The sequence below is a fragment of the Catharus ustulatus genome, chromosome 25 (assembly GCF_009819885.2).
Source record: "Catharus ustulatus isolate bCatUst1 chromosome 25, bCatUst1.pri.v2, whole genome shotgun sequence".
Classification (NCBI taxonomy): Eukaryota; Metazoa; Chordata; class Aves; order Passeriformes; family Turdidae; genus Catharus; species Catharus ustulatus.
This window is the reverse complement of record NC_046245.1, coordinates 4,570,273-4,595,414: the sequence shown is the minus strand read 5'-3', so window position 1 is coordinate 4,595,414 and position 25,142 is coordinate 4,570,273. Positions and strand designations below refer to the sequence as shown.

At 46.3% G+C, this 25,142-nt stretch overlaps 1 protein-coding gene across 1 annotated transcript; it reads left to right on the top strand.

The window, feature by feature from the left end:
- Positions 1-1,357: 1,357 nt before the first annotated feature.
- On the top strand, positions 1,358-24,068 carry TSPAN2 (tetraspanin 2). The gene is made up of 8 exons (XM_033080112.1): positions 1,358-1,487; positions 4,057-4,159; positions 17,209-17,306; positions 17,712-17,786; positions 18,283-18,384; positions 19,545-19,619; positions 20,357-20,440; positions 21,963-24,068. Exons 1-8 carry the CDS (start codon positions 1,419-1,421, stop codon positions 22,026-22,028), a joined length of 672 nt encoding a protein of 223 aa, XP_032936003.1. The 5' UTR covers positions 1,358-1,418; the 3' UTR covers positions 22,029-24,068.
- The last annotated feature ends 1,074 nt before the right edge of the window (positions 24,069-25,142 follow it).

Here is a 25,142-nt window from a genome sequence, read left to right as displayed (position 1 = left end):
TGTGTGAGCCCTGGGCAGTGCCAGGGGAATCTGAGGTGCCTCCCAGAGATGCCAAGAACCACGCGCTGAAAAGCAGCACCTTGGGGTTAATTCATTGCAAGAATTATGTGGCAAGGAGACCCACTACTTGTGAAGGCCGAATGCTCCACTCGTACACTTGTAGAGAAAATCAGCATGAAAATTGCTAGAGAAATAGAGAAGCCTAATAAAAGACTTTTAAAAAAACTATTTATGTTGCCATCACAATCCAAGGCAAATGTATCAGAGGATAAAGAAGACTTTCGCTACTGCTTGATGCATCACATTGTCACGGAGTTATTTTTATTATTCAAATGCATTCATGCTTTTGTTATTTTAGAAGGAATACATTGGACCTGGGAGGTCAACACCATCTAGCAGAGCATCACAGAAGCAAAAAAAAAAAAAAGGAAATTGTGTGGTTTTGTTTTGAGTTATAAGGTAGAGTCAATGTTTCTTAAAAAAAAAAATAAACCAAGCAACTAAACCAATAAAGTGTATTTGACTGCAAGTGGAGTAAGATATTCTTAATTGAACTTTGTTATTGCAATTCAAATAAGCTGTTTGGGATTGTTTTTCAAAAATGTGGCCAGGCTTTAACACAACTGAAAATGAAGAGCAAAGCAAGTGAAAAAGGAAACCACCTCCAACATCCTTTGGTATTACTGCGTCATTAGATGAAACAACACCAACATCTTTTCCCACACGTTTTTGCATGGTTTCCATACACCCACCCCTCAGGGAAAATTTGTTCAAAACCTGAAAATAATCTGAATAGGTAGAACTCTACAGTTATGACTACAGCACAAACTAAAATAAATAGGAAACAAGTGCTTTATTCGTTCAATAAGGAGAGGAAATGTTTAATGTAGAAACCCTGCTTTTCCAGAGACACAACCTTACCTCGTGCTCCCCTGTCAAAGCCCCGCAGGCAACTTTGGACTCATCCTGGAGACCTCGAAGAAGCAGCTGAAAAAAAATCCTAAGATGAGAAAGCTGTAAGATTTTGACAGCGGAGTCAGCATTTTGGGTCAAATTAGAGAACAAATTAATGATTGGAAAATTAACTTGATGGGGCTCTTAGCTACGGCTATAAACCGGGAGAAGTTTAACGACATCACATTCTTGATCCTGCCTGTAATTTTGTGGGCAGCATCTGCAAGATCTGAGCGTCTTTTCGAGACACACGGGACGCCGAGAGGGATTTCTCCGAGGTGCCCGTGCGGCCGCAGGAACCCCCGAGCACGGCGCCGGGCACAAAGTCCGCCCCGGGGCGGGCCCAGGTCGGCGGATCCGCCCGGGCAGCGCCGGCCCCGCCCGGCCCCGCACCTGCCCCGGGGCCGCCCCGCCGGAGTCGGGCCCAGCCGCCTCGGGAGCTGCTGCCGGAGCCGGCGCCCGCCATGGGCGTGGGCTATGGGGGGATGCGCTGCATCAAGATCCTGCTCTTCATCTTCAACCTGACCTTCTGGGTGAGCGCCGCGCCGGGCGGAGCGGGGCCGGGCGGGGCAGGGGCACCTGCTGCGGGAGCGGGCTGCGGGGGTACCGGGGGTTCCGGGGGTTCCAGGGGTTCCAGGGGTTCCGGGTATACTGGGGTGCTGTGGAGTGCCGGGGGTACCGAGGATTCCCGGGGTAGTGGGGCTGCTGTGGAGTGCTGGGGGTTCCGGGGATACCGGGGCTGTCGTGGAGTGCCGGGGATGCAGGGGATACCGGGGGTACTGGCGGTGCCGGCGGTTCTGGGGGTACTGGGGTTGCTGTGGAGTGCTGGGGGTTCCGGGGATACCGGGGCTGCCGTGGAGTGCCGGGGGTTCCGGGGATTCCCGAGGTACTGGGGCTGCTGTGGAGTGCCGGTGGTGCCGGGGGTACCGGGGGTTCCGGGGTTCGGGCGGGTGGCACAGGCACGGCTCCCTCCGGGCAGCGCTCCCGGTTCTGCTCGCTCTTAAGGAGTTACAGCTCTGCCTGGGAAAGCACCGCTCGGTGTAAGATGACATTGCTGAGCAGAGACAGCATCTGTCTAAACTGATCATTTAAAGTAGCGATCATTTCCCCGGCAACCAGGCGGCTGCAGGAGGAGGCTGGGAGAAGTTCCCCCAGTGCAGAGCAGCGAGCAGAACATTTCACAGCATCACGGTGCTTTTTGCTAATGTCATTTCAAATAGGGAGCTAACAGCTGCTCCAAGTTCATCCTAAGAGAAAGTCCTCGCCTCACTCCCAAGAGATTTAGGGAATGCTGTGTCCATTCTCCCCTCATTGCACCTTTTCAATAGTCTCACAGTTCCAGGCAGCTGAATTCAAGCTTTCTCTTCTCTCACTTTCCCTCATGCTCTGTTCTCCCTTCAGCTTTCCAGAAAACAATCAGCAATGTTATCTTCTTAAATGTCTTTTTCTTTCCTTCTGATTCACTGGGGTCTTTTTAGAAGAAGTCACAAAGTCATCTTATTCTGCCTCTCTGGACTAAGCAGTTTTGGGCTTTTGTCTCCTTTATGCTCGAAGCACAGTTAAACCAAAGGCTGTTCCCTCGTGGTGACAGCGCTGCGTGCTCCGGGGACACAGTGCTGCTGTGCTCGAGCTGGAGGGGCCGAGTGATGCTGCCCAGCTGCAGCTGCAAGGCAGCAGAAGGACAAAGCTTTGTGTTATTTGTTTCTCAAAAGTGACAAGTACTGTGTTTTGTTATCTGCCTTTTTGAGATGGAAGGAATCAGCTCAGCTGGCTGGAACGTTCATCCCGAACTGCCAGGGGCACTCCACAGCCTGGAGAGGCCCTGGCAGCCCAAAGCTGCCAGCGGGGAGGTCCCCATGCTGTGACAGGGTGGCAGGGGACCCTCACCCTCTGCTAGGACACATCTGTGAGGAAAGCCGTGACCCGAGCTCTCCAGCTGAACAATTGCCTGCTCTCTTGGCTTGTTGAGCTGTGCCAATGGATCAAATGCCAGGGAATGCAGGACAGGTTAGGGGAGCACTGTGCCAGGCTGGCACCCACATGGGAAGTAGCCGGTGTTTGTGAGCCTTGTCCACATTGTGCAGGTACCACAGACTGAGGCTCTGGGCCTGGACAGCAGCAGGACACTGTGCCTGCTCCTGAGGGATGCTCCTGAGGATGCCAGGGCACACAGCTCTGGTCCTGAGGGATGCTGGAGCTCTCTGCCAGGACACACAGCTCTGGTCCTGCAGGATGTTGGAGTTCTCTGGCAGGACACACAGCTCTGGTCCTGCGGGATGCTGGAGCTCTCTGCCAGGACACACAGCACTGATCCTGCAGGATGCTGGAGCTCCCTGACAGGGCACACAGCACTGATCCTGCAGGATGCTGGAGCTCTCTGACAGGGCACACAGCACTGATCCTGCAGGATGCTGGAGCTCTCTGACAGGGCACACAGCACTGATCCTGCAGGATGCTGGAGCTCTCTGACAGGGCACACAGCACTGATCCTGCAGGATGCTGGAGCACTCTGGCAGGGCACACAGCACTGATCCTGCAGGATGCTGGAGCTCTCTGCCAGGTCACACAGCACTGCCTGGCAGGCTGATGATCTGTCTGGCATGTGGTAAGGCTGAGACCTTTGACTGTAAATCTTTCCCCTCAAACAACATGCTGTGACACTTCTTTGTGACCTAGTCTTGTTCACATTAAAGGGAATTTTTCCTTCCACTTGACAGCATCAATCACTGGTTTGTAATTTCTGTGATCCAAGATATCTATCCAGTAACAACCCTTGTCCCTCCTACTTTTGGTGGGGGTCTCCTGCCCCACTCCATTTCTCCTGACAATTCAGGCCCAGTTTTGATGATTAAATTACTGACAAGGTTTGAGAGTCACTATTAAGTTCAGAAGCACCATTACACTGAAGAGCTGAAGGAGAGAAGTACAATTGCACTGTAATAGGAATTTGTTGTTATCAGACCCTGGCAAGTGCTGCATGAATTTCCTGACAGTGCAATTCTGAGCTGTGGGATTTCAAGGGAGCACAAGGTGCCAGGACACCCCTGTGATGCTCTCCAGCTGTTTGTCACTGCAGCCCTGACTGCTCTGTTTGTGTTGCAGCTGGCAGGACTGGCTGTCATTGCCTTTGGGCTGTGGCTGCGGTTCGGTGGGCCCATGGCAGAGTTTGCTACAGACAAAAAGTCCCCGGAACTTTTCTTCATGGGTAAGTTACGGTGCTGGGAGGGCAGCAGCTCCAGCCTTGCTTGCATCCTGGGGCAGGTGACACACCTTATGCATTATAGGAAGGTCAACAATTCCTGGCCCCCACAAAACTGGATATTCTGGTGCTGTGTGCCATGTGTGTGATGGCTTTTGACCTTTCTGTGCTTCCTTATACCTAACTAATCTCTTCTTCTGGATTTGATCCAGTCCCCACATATCCTAAGTGAATTGTGCTAATACTCTCAGAATAGAAGGTGAGACAGGTCAGGGACTTGTGGGGCTCACCAATATATCCCTGCAGAGTTTTCTGTGCAGCTGTCAGCCAACCAAACATGTGTCCTTTCAGAATGTTCCCAGAACCAGGACAGCAGCAAAACTTCACTTAGCAGTTCTCCCTGTGGAGGCCTCAGAGGGACCAAAGTGTCAGAGCAAATCCTTTCACAACTGAAAAGTGGAACTACCTGGTGTTCAGCCATCTCAGGGGCTGTTTGTCCAGCCTGGGCAGGAATCAGCTAATTCCCATGCCATGGAACTGGGATTAGTCACATCTAATTTTAGCATTTAAGATAACTTTTTTCTCCCTGCGATTTCCAAGTTGGGTTTTTGGGAAATGCCACCTGTGTTTTGTATCTATAGATACCCTTAAATAGCAGCTGTCTGGGACTGCCAGCAACTGCAGCTCTCTTTCACTGGCAGTTGTAATACACCTTTACACCAGAAAAGCTGGATTTTCTCCTGTTTAGTACTTCAGTCCTGGAGATGGACCCAATAAAATCCCATTGGTGCAAACATTTTTGCCATATACAAATGCCAAGTGGGAGTGAATACCTAGTCCTGCCCTGGCCATCAAGCCACTCTGACAGGGTGGAAGGACTGGAAGTTTGATAAATGACCAGAGGTGTCCTGCAGCAGTTACCCAGCACTGCAAGATTGTGCAGTTACCTTAAATATCCCAATTCTCTCGTGGAGGCTGGTTCAGATCCACCACAGCCCCAGGCCCAGGTTTCTTTAACATCTGCAGCCAGGCTGGAGGCACAGACCTGGCTGTGCAGCCATGGGAATAGATGGGGACAATGTTATGTCCAGAAATGTTTCTGTGGGATTTTGTGAGGCTGAATAAAACCATTCAGATGAAAACATTGTTTGGGACCTGAGGGTTATTGTAAAATACCCTGCAGGACCTCCACTGACACAGAGAGCCAGGAAGTATGATTTATTTTTCTCTTACATCTGAGCTGCTATGACAGCAGCATATTAGATCACCAACTTCATTTCCAGATCCAGTTTATACCTGCTGAATTCCCCATGCTGTAGATTGGAATGCTTCCCTGCCTGATGCATTGATATTTGTCCCAGGAGAGCAAAGAAGACAGAAGGATGTTCTGGCCTTCAAAATCAAGTGCTGGTAGTTTGTTGGAAGGCAGAAAGTGCTACATCCTGTGCTGTGAATAAGCACCACAGCTCCAGGACAGCCTGGAACACAGGGTGTAAATAAGATACTCCTTGGTGCATATGTATTTAAATCTCCAAGAGATGTAGTCTACTTTTGCCCTGAATAGAAATTACAAAATTTTTCAAAGTTGTGAATTTTGGGAAGTCCTGGGGAACGTTCTTGTAAAAGTTTCATCAGACACCATGAAATTCAGCTCTGGGGCTGCCACATTCATATTTATAGAGCTGCCTGTTGAAATATGTAACTGTGAGAGGAAGTGCTGAGGAACAGGGCACAGAGATGTTCAGAATTCTTCTAAACTTGCACTTTGGACTGAACTCTAAAGCAAAGGTTTTGCCTTTTTTTTGTGATAGGCACTGAGCAGAGCATTCCTGTGAAAGAAAACCAAAGAGTTTTCTGCTGTGTCCCTCCCTCATTACAAACCCTGCTAAATGCTCTTGTGGCTCCTGAGCATCTGATGGCACAGCCGTGCTGAGGCTGGCAGCAGGCTGGGACCAATGCTGTGGTAAAAGGACACTGAGAAGTTCAGTTACAGTGGGGTTTGCAGCAGACAAAGCTGTGTTTGAAGGTCATGCTGAAGAGCTCGCCCTCTCTGGGAGATTTCAGCTCGGAGTCCCCCTTGGCAGTTGTGTATTGGGCCTTTCTCAGTCTCTGAGGCTGTTGTTTATTTGGCTCTGTGTGTTTGCTCTCTAACATGCTTTCTGGGTGGCAGCCAGGCTTTTGCATAGGAATTCTTAATATGGAACACTGTGCAGCATACCAGGAGCAGCTGCCCTGAGGGCTGAAAGAGAAAGCAGATCAGCATTATGACTTGAAATATCGACATATAGCTATACATCCAAAAATAATTTCTTTATCTCTGTTCCACTGATGGCTTTTGTGGCTCCTTGTGATAACCCAAGGCCCTGTGATCGCATCAACTTTGTGTCAGTGCTTGGAACAGCAGTGCAGGTGCATCTGGAGTTTGCTTTGTAGGCTGAAACACTCCAGAATTACCATCTTCTGAAAAACAGTTAATTTTCTTTCTTCTAAAGGGCAGCACATTCTGCTCTTTCTGTACCTGGACTGAGCTGCCAGCTGAATCTAACCAGCTTCTCTCTTCTGCTTCCTTGTGATTGTTTTTTTCCTGGATCTGAAATGTTGGGTTAGTGTAAAATAATTGATAATTCTATCCTTGCATTTTCCATTAGGCCAGAGTGAGTCTCCTTAAATAGCCCTGTTCTTTACCAGCAGTCCAGCTGTCTTTTCTGCCCCTGGAATAGTTCAGGCCATGACTTGGCAACCAGGCCTGTTCATCTTTTCCAGCCACTGAGATGTTTTTGTTGGTTGGAGAACAGCTTACAGGCAGCAGTGCTGTGGGCAAGCACATATGTGTTCCTAGCTTTCTGTCACTTGTGGTTTTGTGTTTGGTGATCCATATTCCCCACTGCAGTTTGCAGTGAAAACCTACAACAGAAAAGTTTGGAATTGGAACTCTCTGACCCACGCAGTCTCCTCCAACTCTTTTACCAGACATATCTTACACTGGAGCAGGCTCCTAAAATTGGACATCCTCTCCCTGCAGCTCCCCAGCTTTTGGAGTTCCCTCTGCAGTGGGATATATTTTTATGTTACTCCATCTCACAGTACAGTTTTTGTGCCTGTGCTTCAAGTGGTGAAGCAAAACTGTGGCTTCCCTGTTCAGCTGCAGTTCAGCTCTGGTATAGTTCATATAGTTCTCTTAGCTACACTTGAGAGAGAAAAAATGAAAGAAAAAAGGATAATTTCAGCAAAGGTCCATAACTGGTCTGAGTTGTCTGTGACACTGCACTGATAAATTGGAGAAAAGATCTGTAGAATTAAGGGAATTCCCTCATATTGCTCATCCTTACAGAGACTCCTATACCAAGACTGGGAAATTTTCTACTGAGCAGGAAAGTCTGCAACAGTCAGAAGGAAAGAAGATGATTGTGGGAACACACAGTGTCAGCATTGTCAGCTGTCTCACAATTAATTGGTGCTGAATTAATTCCTTGTAGTAGTGCTGCTCTTAATTGTAAGAATAACTAGAGCACAGTACAGACCAAGAGCTGCTGAGTGCAAGCAGAGCACCTGTGGAGCAAAAACTGGCATGGGGACATTTTAAGGATCAGTTCCAGACCCCCATTCTTCCATCTCTGCTTTTGGTGGACAAAGGGCAACAAGCAGGACAAACTGTGTATTCCTCAGAAATGAAGTGCAGAGGGTCCCATCCCTGCCAGCACCAATAAAAGTGAAGTGTATGTACTCAGCAAAGCCCCTCAGGAATGGTAACAAAACATGATGAATGCAAACAAATCAGCCTGGGTGGCTTTTTCTCAGCCCTGAAATGTTGCTTCTCCTGTGCAGCCAGAGCTCACAACCCTGCTGCTCTGTTCTGTTCTCTTTGTTTCAGTCCCATGATCCAATCTGTGGTCCAGGCATCCATCAGGGCCAAAACAGCTGGGGACAAAAGTTTTAGGGTGCTTGTGGCTTTTTCATGGGGTCAGTGAGAGCAGGAGTGATGCTGCTGGCTTTGAAAGGTACACTTAGATGGAACGTGCCTTAGGATATGAAGTCATGTCTGGAGCTGAAGGATATTAGTAGTTTTTCTCCATAGCACTGGATGCCCATACAAACAGGAGTTGGCTGGAGTTCCATCCATGTGAACTGCAGTTCTCTGCTCCTGTGCCTCACTTTGTTCAAGTTCTACTCATGTATTTTGGAGTCAAGCACTATACCCTTAGTCAACAGGATTTTCTCTTCTAAATCCACCACCTCTCAAACTGTACCAGCCTTTAAAATGAGAGCTGTTGGCAAAGCAACCCCTGTGTAGAGATGTAATAACACAAGAAGAGCATTAAATGATCCTGCCATCATGTATTGAAGAGGCTTTTAGTCTGTACTTAAGACTTAAGCAATGAAATTGTCTTTTTTCCTATCATCTTGGGTGCAGCTGTCTTTTTCTGCCACTCAGGAAGAGTGGTTTAGAAAAGGCTGATAGTGGCCCTGAGTGGAAAACGGAAGCTGATGCACTGGAAATTGGCTTTAAAAATATGACACCACCACTACCACCCCCTGAGAAAACCTTACTCAAAATGGAAGTTGTTCTAAAGTCCTGTCTCAGTTCTGGATCACAAACCTTGCATCAGTTCCTAAGAGTCAGTGTTGCCCCTGACAGGATAAATGCAAGAACAAAGGTGATTCAGACCAAAGGAGCTAATTTAGCCTAATGGAACAATCTGTCCATCTGCCTCAGGGTGATTGCTGTATATTTGCAAGATGCTGAGGTTCAGGAGGTGTTTTTTTTTCTTTAATCCCTTAAGCATGATGATGCACTTCATGCTTTTTTCGTGCATTAAATTGTCCTCCTGGCTGACTCCTCCCACCCTTCTCTCCCTGCTGTAGCTGTAAAAGCCAGCCAGTCCCACCCCACAGCAGCAGCCAAACTCAGAGTCACCCCGTGTCCTTTGGAAGCCACCCTGGTGGCACTGCTGTGCCTGCTGAGCCCTGGCAGCCCTGAGCCCCTCGGGGAGCACCCAGGCTCCAGCAGTCCCTGTTCTGCTCAGGCTGCCAGGGCCAGCCCAGAGCTCTCAGTGGCCACAGCCACACTTGGAGCTCTCTGGAAAGAGCCACCTGCAGAGGTGACTGGGGATAAACCTGCCACGGGTCCAAAGGGCATCAAGGTGCTTCCCATCCCTGGATGCCCCCAGGCCATGGCTGGGGACATTAATGTATTAACCTTAGAGAGTGGGCAGGGCCTGGCACAGGGTGCCCAGAGCAGCTGTGGCTGTTCCTGGATCCCTGAAGTGTCCCAGGCCAGGTTGGACAGAGCTTGGAGCAGCCTGGGACAGTGGAAGGTGTCCCTGCCCATGGCAGGGGCTGGAACTACATCATCTTTAACCCAAAGCATTCCATGATTCCTCTTGTTGGAGCAGCACCCTGCACTCCAGGGATGCTCAGGCTCCTTTTTCATACAGAGTCTCTTTAGAAGATTTCTACATGCTCTGAAGCAGTTTCTATATAACAAGCAAACCAGTGTAACCCATTATAACTCCCATAAGGGAAATGTCCTGTGCTGTGTTTCAGTCTGACAGAGCTGTAAATACATTTGGACTGTTCACTTTGAAGCCATTAAGAGGAAGGTGTTTTGTCTGCCAGGGGAAAAAAGCCAAACAAACCACCAACCAAAAAGCTCTCAGGCTCCTTTTTGGGCCGTGCCAGTTCAAAAACATCTTCAGGAGGGTTTGGATTGAGCCGGCTCATACACACAGAGGATTATCCAGAGTGTCCTAATCTAGAGAGGATTGCAGAGAATCGTGAGAGGATTTCAGAATACCAAATGCCTGAGTATTACAAAGGCAAAAGAAATACAGTATCAACAAAGTGATGCAAGTGGAAACAGATACTGTAAGCACTGACAGAGTTTAAATTAGCCACAACCACATGAACGTGATCTTAGACTCACTATCAGTTGCTCTTGACAACAAACTGCTTTGCTTAGTGCAGTCAAGCAGGCATGTAAATGCCAGGAGCTATGAAAAAAGGAAATGGGAATCCAATTGAAAAGTCTTGATGTCATTGTGTACATTTCCAGTGCACTCAGTGTCCTGAACGCTCTGTGGATGCAGCAAAACTAGAAAAAGCACCAAGACATTTGACCATATGGTTTTTCTGACCACAGTGTGCACTCTGAGCAGCTCCCACGTGAGGAAGTTTCCCCACACTATTCACATAAATAAACTGTAGAATCCATTGCCACAGGGGTCTGTGAGGCTCAGCCAGGGTAGGGCAGCTGCAGCTGGCACAGGTGTGTCAGTGACCCCTGAGCTCAGAGCAGTCTGTGGGGTGACAGACACTGGCAGAGCCTTTGGGAACAGCTTTGGGAACACACTGAGTGAGTCTGGGTCATTATTTAGGGCTCTGGGATGCTCCTGAGCAAGATGTGTAACATGGGCTGGTGTTCTGTGGGAAAGGGAGCAACTTGACTGGGATGTTACATTGCAGTGAGGCTGCTTCTAAATTGAAATTCAGAATTTGTGCAGCAGCAGAAGCCTCCAAACTGGCTGCTGCCTGTAATGCTTTTGTGGTTCCAGGAAGATTAACCACGAAATCTCTGCTGAATTCACACAAGACACTCGATCAGATAGATCCATTATGCTCAAATTAAGGGTATGTTCCGCTCTCCAGAAATTCATTCACTTTAGAGGTTTCTGCAGCTTTTCTCCAGTTCCGTAAATGCATTTTATAAATAAATGTACAATGGAAATTTCTAGTAACAAGCCTGTTTCAGGAGCTGAGTTTGGTGCCACACACACAACTGTCCCTGTCTGGATGTTTTTTTCCAACTCCTACGTGTGTTTCTCATATTTTCCAGGAGTGTGTCTGTGCTAGAGGTTCCTTGGTGCTCTCCTAAGGGCAGGAGAGCCTCAGTCCTTCTGTGGAGGAGGAGATTTCCCTCCCAGGCTGCAAGGAGCACAGAACCCCAGGAAAATCCCTTCAAGGCCCTGGCTGGGTCCTGGGCTCTGCCTCGCTGCCCTGGGTCCCTCACCCCCAGAACAGAGCTGCTTGTTCTCTCCGTGGAGTAGGAACAGTTGGGGGTTTGTTCAGTGTTATTTACTCAGCCCAAAAGAGAGGGAAAAAAAAAGAAAAAGGAGAATTATTTCAAATGGAAAGTGCCCATAGCAGCCAGGTAAACAAGAAACCCATGTGAAATAAAGCCAGCCAGAGACAGAGTGTGTTTGTCTGCTCCTGCTCTTTGCTGTAGGCTCCAGGCAGGGATTTGTGCCTCAAACGTTCAGTAAGACTTGGGGGAAAACAAACAAACAAACAAACAAAAGTAGCTCTGGGAATGGGTTCTCTTCCAGAGTCTGAAATTAGACCTCTTCCAGCCCAGGCTGATCCTTCCCTCCCTGTTGATATACAATATATATAAATAATATATAAAAATATATTGCAGCCAGTAGCTATCAAATTCCATCCTTCTCTTCTATCTGGTCTAAAGAGATGGAATTCTGTATCATTGCTGGTCACAGAGGTTTTGTTCACTCAGAAATAACACACAGAATCCCTTGATCCTTTTTAAGGTGCTTTTCCAGACTTGCAGATCTCCAAGCACAGCCCAGTGAGGGATGTGTCCTTTTATCCAGAGATCTTAGGGAAGAGCTGTGCCACGAGCACTGAGATCTGCTGAGTTGTGGATTTGCCATTCTTCACTACTGGGAGCCACAGGATGCTCTGAGACTGCCAGATAACATTTTAATTCCACTTGTAACTGCAAAGCAGAGTCTGCTAGAAAATGGGAATCCCTCCTGTTGGAATTTTCACAGGGAATACCCCCATCTGACAATTTCCTTTCAGGAAAGAATGATTTTCCCCATGGGATGAATCAAAAAATCAAATATACAGAAAAGCTGCTGCTTTATGGCTTCCCAAAATTGTCTTTGTAGAATAAAACAATGGCAGAAGAAGGAGTTCCCCTCTTACACTCACTACGTTACAGCCAGAAGGGAAATCAATTTATTATCAGGTGTTCTGTCACTTGACTCACTGCTAAAAGGAGAAGCCTTCATCTCTCTTCACATCTATAAAAACCTCTCTGTGGGGGTGTGTCAGCACAGCAAAACAAACCACACCCCAAAACCTCTATCTTTTCTCAAAAAAAAAGAAAAAAAAAAAAAAAAAAGAGAGAGAGAGAGAGAGAGAAAAGGCTCTGTCCAAAAATCCCCAGTCCTGTGACACGTTGTTTTTATTCTTTTGTGGTTATAAAGAAGCCCCAGTTTCCTCCAGAACCCCCTCAGTAATCAGAGCACTGGCTGTGTCTGCCTAAATCAACCAATTCTGTCAGATTTGCACATGGATTTTAATCTTTGGAATGTGCTTCTCCATCCCTTTGCATTCAGGGGCTGAGAGTGACCTGTTTGTGGGTCCTAAATGCAGGTGGAATAAATACTCCAAGTGTGAGCAATCACAGATGGCAGAGCTCTGTCACTGGGGCCAGTGTGGTCCTCCTTGATGGCACAGCAGCATTGCTGCTCTCTGCATCCCCTGCTCTCCACTTTCCCTGCTCTCTATTTTTCCTTCTCTCTGCATTCCCTGCTCTCCATTTTTCCTGCTCTCTGCATTCCCTGCTCTCCATTTTTCCTTCTCTCTATTTTTCCTTCTCTCCATTTTTCCTGCTCTCTGCATTCCCTGCTCTCCCTTTAGGTGCCAAACCTCTCCTCTTCATGAGCACACACAGACCAAAGAGCAGACCTGCAGGAAATGAACAGAGGCAACAAGAGGTGAGAGGAAAATTTTCACAAAGGTCACAAACCTTTGCTTCCTTTCCACCTTGTACTTTTTTTCCTTTTGCTGCACAAAAAGCAGCAGCTGGAGTCTTCTCATCATTTTCCACTCACCAAAACAAGCTCTCTACCTGACCTGACCTCACTCACACACTTCTTTTTGCCATGTTGAGTTTTGTGGTGAACTTTATGTGTCAGTTTGTAGCTCTCAAACCTGTTCCATTTTGTGGCTATAAACTGACTTTTTTTTTGTTTCCCTGCTGTGCTGTAGATGCCAAGTTGGAGGCCATGCCAAGGCTTTGTATTTTACAATGGAAGTGCTGATGAATAGAAGCTGATTAAAGCTTTCCATCCTGCTTTTGGGAAGGGATGGGTTTTAGTGAAGCTGAGGTACCTCTGACACTGGATTATTGCAAGGAAAGGTGTAATATTAACCACCAAATGTCTGGGTTTGCACTGCTGACCCTGACAGCTCTCAGTGCCTCATGGCTTTAGGTAAGGCTGGCATTCCAAGAGCTGTGTGCCAGACATTTCCACCCTTTGGTTTTTTTCTCTCTAGAGAGTTCCACTTTAAATTCAGGCCTATTCTTATCAAGAATTTGAGGTGATCCTGCCTACATTGCTGTGTACAGCCCTCTAGGAAAAGAAATACCAGATCCTTTTCTTACATACTTACACCATCCAGGATATTTCTGCATCTCCAGCTTTGATATTGTTACAAACAAGTTTAAACACAGAAGAGCAAAGCAAACTAAGTTTGTGAATAAATTAGATCAAACCCAGAAAGGTTCAGAAGACATTATTAGACCCAAACAAGATTAGATGTTGGTGCCAAAAAATGGATATATTTTATGTAATAATAAAAGAGGCAAAGAGAAGGAAAGAGAAAAGAAAGAAATAGAAAAGGAAAGGCAGGGTGGCAGACAGGGAGAGAGTGACAGGGGTTAGGTGGAAACATCACCCATCCAAGGGTCCCAACCATGTCTTGATGCTCTTCTGGGTGGTGAGGGTCCTCTGCCACAAAGTACAGAATGCAGTGGATTAATAAATGTTTGGGCAGGTGGGAACACCCCTGTGCCTCCTGAGAGGGCCAGGTTTGCTACTGTCCCTTTTGTCAGGAAAATTAATCCACAAACACCAGAGGTTAATATCCAAAAAAGAGACAGAGGAGTCCTTTTTGCTTTATTCAAATAAAGGGAGAGGCCATGGGGCATCCCCTGGGGTCTCTCCAGTTTCTGGGGGATGCAGCCTCCTTTTGCCCTAATTCTCCTCTCTCTTTCCCCATGGGCTGAGGTACTTGAGAGGTGCAGACTTGCCAGTTTGTCTGATACCCGAGATTCCCCTCTAATGTATAACCCTCCCTTTTAATTTTTAATTCTTATGGAATTCATGGTTTTTCCTCATTACTTCTCTCATCTTTCAATCAGCAAACCTACAGTTTGTTTGTAAAGGCAAGTATCTTTTTTCCATTCCTCAATCAGTGGAATCCTTCCCATTGTTTTATCTCTCAGTGCTGGTTTTATCTACCAGATCTTTGTAAACACAAATCCCTCATTCCTCTCACTTGCTGTTGCATGGTGTGCAGTGCTCCAGTGCAGGGTCTGGGGATCCCTTGGGGGCTTTGATGGGCCATGACTCTGCTTTTCCAGGGCACAGGATGGGCATTCACTGCCTCTGAGGTTTTCACCACACACCCCAAACCTCTTCCTCCTGCCCTTTGGTGAGTCCCTCCCCCTGTGATGTCCCCAGAGCTGAGCTGAGCCCCTCTGTCTTATCTCCAGCAGTGAGCAGGGCCTTAGTCAGGGTGTGGTGATCTCCTCTGCAGCTTTTGTAATACAGTTTTGCTACAAGAGGCAAAAGTCTTTCATGAAGATGTTTAGAACATTTCCCAACTGACATCCTTCCTGCAAGTCATCTTTCAGTGAGCATCCCTGGGTGTGGGTGCTGGGAAACCTCTCAGTGCAAGCTGAGAAGTAACTTTGCCCCTTTGAATTTTTTTTCAAGCTACTCTTCATGTGTCTCATGGAATATTCAGAATTGGAAAGGATCCACAAAGATCATCAAGGCCAAGTCCTGGCCTCAAGACAGCCCCAAAATCACAACTTTCATTCCTGTGTGAAAGATTACATGTGTGTATATATAGAAGAAAAGTAAAAATATCTTTATTTTTGTGGAAATTTTAAGTGGCAACATTATTTTCCATCTAGAAATAGCTGTGTATCAGCAAGTGGTAGTTCCAGGCTGAGAAAGGACGAAGTGGGATGAGCTCTCCTGAGCAGAAGATGGAAGAAGGTGGATTTTAACTCCTGGCTGGCTGAGCTGTGGGGCTCAGCTTTGTTTAGTGAGTGCTGTGAGTTCTTCCTGTAACACGCCTTAAAAGGGAAGTTCTGATTGAGGTAGTGGTTTAGCTCTGAGTCATGCCAGTGAAATGCTCAGGCTGCTTCTCTGACAAATGCAAATCCGAATTCCTGAAAGTGGTCTCACCCTGAGACTCACCGAGCTTTTATTTCCTAGCTGCAAATAACAAAAAGAAATGGGAAGACTCCTTTCCTGTCTCTTTACTCAAATTTATCTTTGTTAAGTGCCTGATAAGTACAGGGAAGAGAGCAGGGAGTGACAACGTCCAGGAAACATCTTTGTAATTACGCTGTATTTGTTACCATGGAGATCCCAGTGTTGGTGTTTGCCTGTTGAGCACCAGGTTTGCACCTGAGCGAGCTTTGTTTTTTTTCCCAATTCATCTTCCACCAGGGCTGGCTGACCCTTCTCCCCTGAGCCACAAACATCTTTGTGCATCAGTAAAAACCAGTGCTGTGAACATGTGTACAAGTATCAGCCTGAAGAATGCTAAATCACAGGTGGCTGAGTATTAAAAATCCAGACAACACACAATAAGGACTACCAACACAGAGAGCAAACAGCACTGAGTGTATTACAATTAGTAGGGCAAAGGCATCTTGTAATTGTTTTATTGCTATTTAGCAGAATGTGTCTCCCAGCAGGAGCTGGGGCAGAAGGAGGGAGGGAGGGGAGGAGAAGGATCCCAGTAACTGGGATAGACACAGACTGGAGGTGATGTGGCAGTGAATGGGCAGCAGGCAGGAGTTTCCCTTCCCCAGCAGCCTGCACCAGTGACCAGAGCAGCTGTGCACTCAAACATTGACTGCTTTTACATTTTTCTAGCAATTGCAAACTGACATCTGTAAGATTTTCTAGTTCAGGTTACACAAGGCCTGCTAACAGCAAATTCCAGCAGCTCTGCTCACCCTGGGCCGGATTTTATAATAATGTTTACAGTGGTAACCGAGCACTAAAGGCTCTCAGTGGAGCTTGGGCAGTCCCAAGGCTCACTGTGCCCTCTAGTGCACTCTGCCTGCAGCTCCACTGGCCTCACCAGAAGGACACGAGGAGAAGGAGATGGAGCTCTGTTCCCCAGCAGTGGCTTGGCACAGCAGATTTCTGAATGTCCTGCACAGAATTCCACCAGCACGGTGCCAGAGCCAAGGCACAGCCCTGTGGTTGTGGTCTGGTGGGAGCTGACCCCACAGGAACCCAAGTGTTGCCTAAGCACAGATCAAAACATGTGCATTCACAAGTGAGGAAATAAAAACTCTGTGCTCTCATTTCCTTTTGTCCTAGATAAAGCCCATACAGAAAAAATAAAAACAAAACCACAACACCTATTGAACAAGATTATTTCTAGGTGTCAGGTTATAGCTGGGGTCCCAGATCTGTATGGGGCTGTGCTGCCATCTCCCATGTTCCTTTCCTGTCCCCTCTGCAGAGCAGTACAGCACATTTCCAGCCCCAGGTTCCCAGAAATAAGCCCTCTAGCAAGGGTTTTTTTTTTTGCCTTACATTGCTTATTGCAGAGGTGTAAGGGGGTTCTGGATGGTATGGGGCTTGTTCTTCCTGCACTGAGCTGTCTCTGGGACAGCAAATTTGGAAGGTGGAAGTCACAGATTCTTACCACAAAATATTCTCAGCTGGAAGGGACAGACCAACAAGGATCATCAGGTCCAGCTCTTAAGTGAATGGCCCACCCAGGAATCAAACCTGCAAAGTTGGTGTTTTTAGCACCATGCTCTAATCAACTGAGCTAATCTCAAATTGTCTTGTTTAATTCCCCAAGAATCCTGAAGAAAGCAAGAAAGCATTGCTCTCCTGCTGTGGTCAGAGAACCTTTTCTGTGTAGCCAGTTCTGTGAGAGCCAGAGAGCTTGTTCTACTGTAAATGGGTGAGGCTGATGAAATAGGTAGCAGGCTTTGGGGAGAGAAACCTTCTGAAATTGTTGCCTGGCTCTGATTTCCACAGGGCTCTATGTGCTGGTGGGAGCAGGGGCCATCATGGCAGCAGTTGGATTTTTCGGGTGCTGTGGAGCAGCACGGGAGTCCCAGTGCTTAATTGGAACAGTGAGTAAAAGGTTTCCAGGGCCTGGGCTGTGCAGGGAAGCCATCCAAAGCATTCATTGCTTGGTGTCAGTAATGGAAGGATCATTACAGTCCAACACTGAAAGGTCTCATGGCCTTTTATTGGCTAATCCAGTTTCTCTGGACTCAGCACCATAATGTAGAGGTGCCCTTGCTTGTCCCTTGTGATGTATTCCCTGGAATTACCCTCTGATTTTCCTGAAGCTCCCTCTGAGCCACATCTTTGCCATTTCCCCTTTGTCTGAATGTGACAGGAACTCTGCCTTGGCAGCTGCTGTCCTCAGGAGCTCTGGTTTGGGGTGGGCTGTTGAGGCCTGGGGAGGACCAGGGGCTGGCAGCTCCCATGAACAAGCTGCACTCATGTGGGATTCTCTCCTTCCTCTGCAGTTCTTTGCTTGCCTGTTGGTGATATTTGCAGGTGAGGTCACTGCTGGAGTCTTTGCCTTCATAGGCAAGAAAGTGGTAAGTAGCAAACAGCCTCTGATGTAATAATGGGGGAGTTATGGATTCCAGTGCCCACTAACCTGGCTCTTCCATAGGAAAACTTTCCAGGAAACTTTTTCTTGGAAGACTCTGACAATCTTATCTGGAGCCAATGACAGCTTGTGTTATTATTGGAATAGAATGAAGTTTTTGCCTCCTCTGTTCGAGAAAAAGTGGAGGTGTGGTTCAGCCTTGAAGGAACAAGGGGAACTGTATGAGAAGAGGGAATTGCCTGGGATAAGGGCAAACAAATTTAAGCATTTGTCCAACTCAGAGTGTTCAACCAAAGCACAGAACAGAGCCTGTGAACATTCTGACCCTCTGAATGCCAGCAGGCCACAAACCCTCCTGGCTTTTGAGTCACCACACCTGTTTACCAGGCCCAGCTTTTTGCCCTGGAGGTTGAGGACACAAGGTGAAAGTCTTGGATCAGGGGTAGGACTGATTTGCAACTCAGAAGGTCTGATTTCTGCAGGCAATACAGGAAGCCCAGAAAATCTATGAAGATGCTTATGAGGACTACATGAAAAACCCAGTGGGGAAGATGAACAGTACCATCTATCGCTACCACGTGGCTGTGAGTACTCCACCTCAACCTCCCTGCAGTGTCACTGCCCCTTAGAATCCAGAATTCCTCCCTCTGAGGGATGGCAAAATAGAACTGAATGTGCTTAAAATCCAGTCAGAAGCTCACAACCCTGAGAGTTTCCTGAGGGCTCTGTCAGAATTCTGGTTTTTGGATCTCTACATTTGAAAGTGCAATTAGCCAGGCTTTGAAATTTCTGATGCTTCTGGTCTTTGTGTGCAGAAGAAATTACTGTTATGGCCCTTCTGGATACTGAAATCCACAGATAAATACTCACAAATGCAGAGAGAGGGAGAAATGTCTGCATCCCTCTGCATCTGTCAGAGAAAATGTGTCCCAGGACCCAGAGCATGGCTGAACAAGTCAGTGAAAGACCAAAAGTACGTGTGACATAGTTCAGGCCACCCAAAAAGTGAATGTCTGAGTCAGAGTTACAACCTGTGACTTCTTTAATCCTGTTTGTGTCCATCCTGGATTTCCACTGCCTCCCATGGAGAGCAAGCCCAAGCTTTGTTGCTCCTTACAGCAATTCCCACGTTCTTTAGAACAAACATTTCACAACCTCAGACCCTTTTGTCCTTCTCCCATAGCTCTTATTTCTGACCCAAAGAGGAATTCCAAACATTTTGTGGGAGATAGGCAAACAGGAAAAACAAACCCTCTGAAACTGTGATTTATTACTGTCTCCAAACCCAGCACGATGTTGTGTCAGAAATAAAATTCCAGCATTCTCTGCTGTAGCTTTGCCCATAATTCTGGATGTGATATTTGAACTTTCTGCATTCTCCCTTTAACAACTCCTGTTTTCTTGTAAGCCAAGGATCTGCTTTTCCCAAATCCACTTGTTTGCTTTGTTATGAAATACTGTAATAAAAATCCCTTTTGGACATTGTTGTTAATACAAATTCATCTGTTTGCTGTGGCCTCAGACAATTGAAACTAATTTTTGAGAATTTTGTCCCACGCAGTTGGAACTCTACCAGAAGCAGCAGTTTAAATATAGAGATTAAGGTTATTACTTGATTTGTACAGATTTTTTTTTTTTAAAGTTATTTATTGTCTCATTTTCAGTATGAAAGTGAGAACTGATCTTCAGTAAGAAGCAGCCTGTGGTTTCCCCCTCTTTGATCCTTCTTCTCTCTCTCATTCAGCTGCAGTGCTGTGGTAAAGGCAATGTGGAACAACAACCGGGATTACCCTGCCCAGAGAACATCCAGCTGCCAAAGGCAAGTGTCCTCATCCTGCTTCTCTTAATCACTTTGTCATGTCAGTTCTTTAGTAAAATTGGAGACATTCTGGTAGTAAAAGAAAGGAAGAAGTTCCTCTTTACCTTGCAAATTCCATTATGAAATTCCTTATGGAGTGGAGCAGAGTGGAGGCAGAATTAACTGGAGGTCACATTACCCTCAGTTGTGACACCTGTTTGTGGCACCCCATGGTAGCTGAGACAATACTGCATCACCTGAGAGGAAAAGGGAGAAGGAGGGAACACAACAGGAGCCACATTTCCCATGGAGGATGAATTTTGACAAGTGCTTGCTTTAGTCGTGCATGGAGCCTCCTGACTAGAAACTTCACTGGTGTTAAGAAAAATATTTCTGTAATTTCTGTCTTTTGTGGAATCTGCTTGTGAGTTCATTGTCAAAATACAGCACCAAACCTCCTGATTTAGCATGGCCTGTTACATAAAGGAGTTTAAATTTAGGGAAAAAACTGAGTGTAAGAAAATTACTTGCATGTGTCAGCCTCTCCAGGCAAGAGGTACAGATGCCTCACCAGAAAAGGGAAGATGCTGGGAAAATTATCCAGCAAAACCTGAGGTTTAGATGCAGGCATTAGGACAGTGACTGCATTAATATTTTTATTTTTGTGTTTATCTTTTGTTCAGCGAGAACAGCTGATAGAATTGATTGAAATAGAGATGTCTAGGCATAAAACAATATTTTCATTTTGTTTTTAACAGAACTGCCTGGTTGAAATTCAGAATGTAATTGATACTCATCTGCGCTTAGTTGGAATTGTTGGAATTGCAATTGCTAGCATCACAGTGAGTAAATCCATGTTCTCCAGTCTCTCCTTGAGCCCAGTATCCTGTCCCTTACTCAAAGCTTTGTGGAAGGTATTTTGCAGTGAGTCTGGTGACATTCCTCAATTCCCATTGCTTTCAGTGTGTCTTGTTGCTGGGAATTGCCCCCATCAGTGCAGGCAGAGCTGTGTGACTGCGCTTTTCAAATTCATTTTGTGTCCTTAGACAGGATCCAAAGTAATGGTAATCTTCTTTTGTTATAAGAGTAGGGGAGCAGAGTGCAATGAACCAAACTGAAAAGCAAAAGGCTGTAGCAGCATTTAATGTACTCCAAAAAAACTGCAGTCTGATGCTTTCAATCCTTTAGGATACATTTGTTAGTTTTCATGAGGAATAGAGAGTACTTCCTAGAGCTGTGACCAATAGATGTCACCCTGTCCCAAGGACACAGCAGGGCCAGCGGGCTGGGGCTCACCAGGCTTTAGCACAAAGCTTTTTCCAGCACGTCTGTGCCATGATTTCTTTCAGACTCAGACACCAGCAGCATGAGGAGCCACAATATTAGTAAAGAAACACTCCTTTAGCTGCTGGGAAGAGCAGGATGTTCACAGATTTATGTGGACTCTGAGAAGCAGCTGAAGGGTTTCTGCAGGTAATAGAAACCCTTGGTGTGCATATTAAACAATCCTGAGGTTTGTATGAAACATGAAGGGACTCGAGAATACAGCCAGGGAGCAGGGCTGGGATCAGTAACATCAAGGACACACCACAGGGGATCATCTCCCCTTGGATCCCCTCCCCAGACACAGCCAAGGTGCTGAAGTGACCACAAGCTCTTCAGCAGCAGAAATGCACCTGCACCTTTTTCTGGGCTTCTTTCTGCCACTTGCTGGGCTGTGAGAGCTCGGCTGTGCCTGTGCTTGGGGGGATCTGTGGGGAGGGGGTATGAACCCTGTGCTTTCCCTGCTCATCTCCCACCCTCAGCAGTGCAGCCTCCTGCTTTGCAGAATTGACCTGGGACAGGAAAGCAGAGCCTCTGGCAGCACCACTGTGCTCTGCTTTTATCATTCCCTGCAGGGAACAAGTTCCCTGACACGAGTGGGGGTTTAGATTTGATGCACAGTCTTGCTGTGGAGCACAGGAACTATTGAGAGCTCAGCACCAGCTCCAGGGGCTCTGCAATCAGCCTCTGCTCAAATCTGTGTTATATTCCATCTAGAACCATTCTGAAACTCAGAATGCTCCACTGCAATACCAGGATACCAACAGTCACAGTTATTATGGGACTTAAATTTTAAATTGGTGTTAATAACATTAATATTTGGGGCAGTTGTGCTTGCCTGGACATTCAGTACAAAGAACAGAAATCAGAGTGAGCCGATAAAATCAGTGAAACCTCTTCCATGTTTATTGTCTGATGTTGGGGGTTTGTAGATAGAAGCAGTCACTGCTCTGCCACAGGGACCTTCAGATTGTCTGATGTGCAAATTGTGTTACAATTGTTTTGTAAGTGGATCCCTAAATCACATCCCTTCTCTTCTAGATCTTTGGCATGATATTCAGCATGGTTCTGTGCTGTACGATCCGTAACATGAGAGAAATGATCTAAAACTGTCACTGTACAACTGTGCCAGGAGTTCCAGACTAAGCTTACAAGAAGTGCTCTTCTACCCAATTTAATAATTGTAATGCATTTTAATCAGTGTTTTAACATACTGAGAGGAAAATATCCCATTAGGTGATCAGGTGAATTGTATTAGTTACAGTAAAACTGAAGTGAACAAAAAGGGGTTAAAATGTCCTTTTTAATGAAAAAAGCAAAGGTGCATCTAAAACTAATTTGATTTTTAATGTTTGTAGATGTGCAATTAAGAGTTTACACATGCATAGACTTTGTGTAAGCACATGCATCTCTGTCCTTACAAACACCTCTGGATGTGAGCAGGTCCCTGGATGTGCAGTACCTGTCTGGGTGAATATCTGCAGGTGGAACACGCTGTGTGTGCACCCAGAGTGTCCCCTGCAGGATTGCACATCCCACAGGGACACAGAGCCCTCTCACAGCCAGGCCCTGTTTGCCAAGAATCAGCAGAGGGACAAATGCCATTGTAACAACACCTATGATCCATTTTGTGACTTTATTTTCCAAAGCCCAAACAGAGTAGAACTAATAAAATTGGACTTTAAAAAAATAATTAATGCCTAAGGGCCTGCTCCAGCAAACTTGAATATATGTGAGTAGACCCACTGGCTTCACTGTCATGCAGAGACTGGGTATTTATTTTTTTTAGGACTGGACCCTTCATACAAATGCAGAAAGTTCTGGGGGAGAAAACACATCCAAAGAGATCCAGGCTAAAGGAAGAGGGGGAAAGAGGTGGGAAGCTGGCAAGACCAGGCAGTCATTTGGGACCAGCTGCAGTGCAAAGTGTGCTTAAGCTTCCCAAGCTAGGCTGAGATACACCAAAAAAACTCAGCTGTAGGTTCAAGGGGCCACTAAAATCCACATTCAGCAGCCCCTTTGTCCCAAAAGCCTCGCTGTGGCTACAGAGTGGTGCAGGAGTGGAGCCTAGGTCCAGAAAAGCAGCCCCTTTGTCAGATCTCTGGAGAATCTAACTGGCCTGTGGAAGCCAAACAAAGAGTGAAAGTGGTCAGAAAAAGACACACAGCACTTTAATATCCTCACTTTCTGCTTCTGTGACTATCACAGCTTCCACAGGGCTCTTACCTCAACCTCTCGCCCTTTCCTGGGGCAGAAGGCAGGAAAGAAAGATGGGACATTTTTACAGAAATGAAGTAAGTTTCTTACTGGCACCTTTAGATTGCATGTCAGGTATAAAAATTACACTGTGTGCTTGAAATACCTCAGGGCTTGCGTTTACGTAGTTTGTTTCTGTGTTTTAATTTTTCTACTTGTCATATTTATTCATAAGAGAATGCTCCTTTTGAACCAGCCTAGAAGGGAGAAAGGTTGTCCCCAGAAAAATAAATTACATCAAAGGCTCAGAATCTCTTAATTTTTGGCTTGCTCAAGATAATTCACAGTTGCAGAGAACAGCTTTTTGTTAACTATACCCCCATAGCTGCAGATCTGGTGATCAGCAGTTCAGATTCCTGCTGCAGTTGTTCCATACATGATGGGGAGAAGTTCACTTAAACTACACATTCCAACATTGTCTGAGTGGCCTTGGGGTTTACAAGTCATGGGGTCCTTGTTCCACTGAAACACAGTGGAACAAAATGGGATTTCAGGAAATATGTGTATTCTAGTGCACATGTCTGTGTGGGATATACCACCCTTTATCCATTATTTGCTTTTTATCTCTTATTCCCCAAGGAAACTCAAACTCCCATCAGTTTTCTGTCACTTCAGGACTTGGGGTAGTGCTGCTGCTCCAAGTCTCTGCTTTAGTTGACACATCTTGCTGTCTTTTACATGGATTTCTCTTTTCCAGTCGTCCAACCGTGAGCTGTGGCACTGCAGTAAGAGCTGGGCACAGCAGGCACTGCTGACTGAGCCATGTCCAGGCTGAGCTTGAGGCTGGCAGGGACACATGAGCTCACACACCAGAGAAGAGCCAGGCTGTGTCACTGTCACAGCTGATTAGCAATGGATGTTAATTAAAAACAGGGCCTGAGACTTCATTCTGCAAGAAGCAGAACAGGAAACAGGGCCCTGATCTGCTGCTTGCTCCTAAGACAGGCTCAGCTGGGGAATGGCAGTGGCAGCAAATCCATGAGAGTCTCAGGCTGAGCCTTAGAAACCAGTTTAACCCAGCAGCCAGCAAAGCAATTTCTTGGCTCCCAGGTGTACCTGAGACCTACAATGGTTGTGTTCTGAAGAGATGATGGGGTAGTGTTGTCCCAAATTAGCACTGGCAGAAAGAAGAAACTCATTTTTGCCACTCAGAACAAGCCAGTTTTCCAGGAAAATCAGTAAAAATAGCACCACAGCCAGTGGTTCAGGTTCCAAGGTTGTTGCCCTACAAGGATAGAAACTGATTGCAAATAAAGCAATTTCCTTGTGCTACTCTCCCTCATAATGACAGTATTCTATTAAACACATCTACACGTAATTGGGTTTCATTCCTCAAATTCATAGCACCAGAATGTAATGACAGGAGCAGAATTTATCTCTTTATTATTTCTTGTGTAAGTTGGAAGATGCCCACTCCTGCTTTGAGATGCACTGAATGCCAAGGCAGCTTGCAGAACCTGCTCTTGCTTCCCCAGCCCTCCACTCCCCCAGAAGTACAAAACCACCCCAGTGCCTTAGAAAAAACAGGAGAAAGTGGTAGAAAAAAAAACTTCTATAAATTCAGACTCAAGCCACCAAACTTTCTGCTGAAGTGTTTTGGGTTTGTGAATTTTTTTTTTTTTTTCCTCTAAAGAGGGCATTAATTTCTGAGCATTCCTCCATAAGCTCTAGGGTAACTGTTATTTAGGTTTAGGGGATACTTGCACTGCATACCAGGAACAGGACAATACCTGTTACTGGTTTAGTTCTCTAAGTTATTGGTATAAATTAAGCTGGAAATCAACATGTTATTCATATACTAGTGCCTTTAACAGAATCCAGGGATAAAGGTCTTTTGTAGTTTCCTGCTGTTCTGAGGTGCATAATTGCAGTTTTCTCTGCATCTTAGTAACTGAAGGTAGTTTTTGAGTTACTGCCACATAAGGCAGCAAAAAATCTCCTTTATCCTGTCGCTTGCACCTGTGT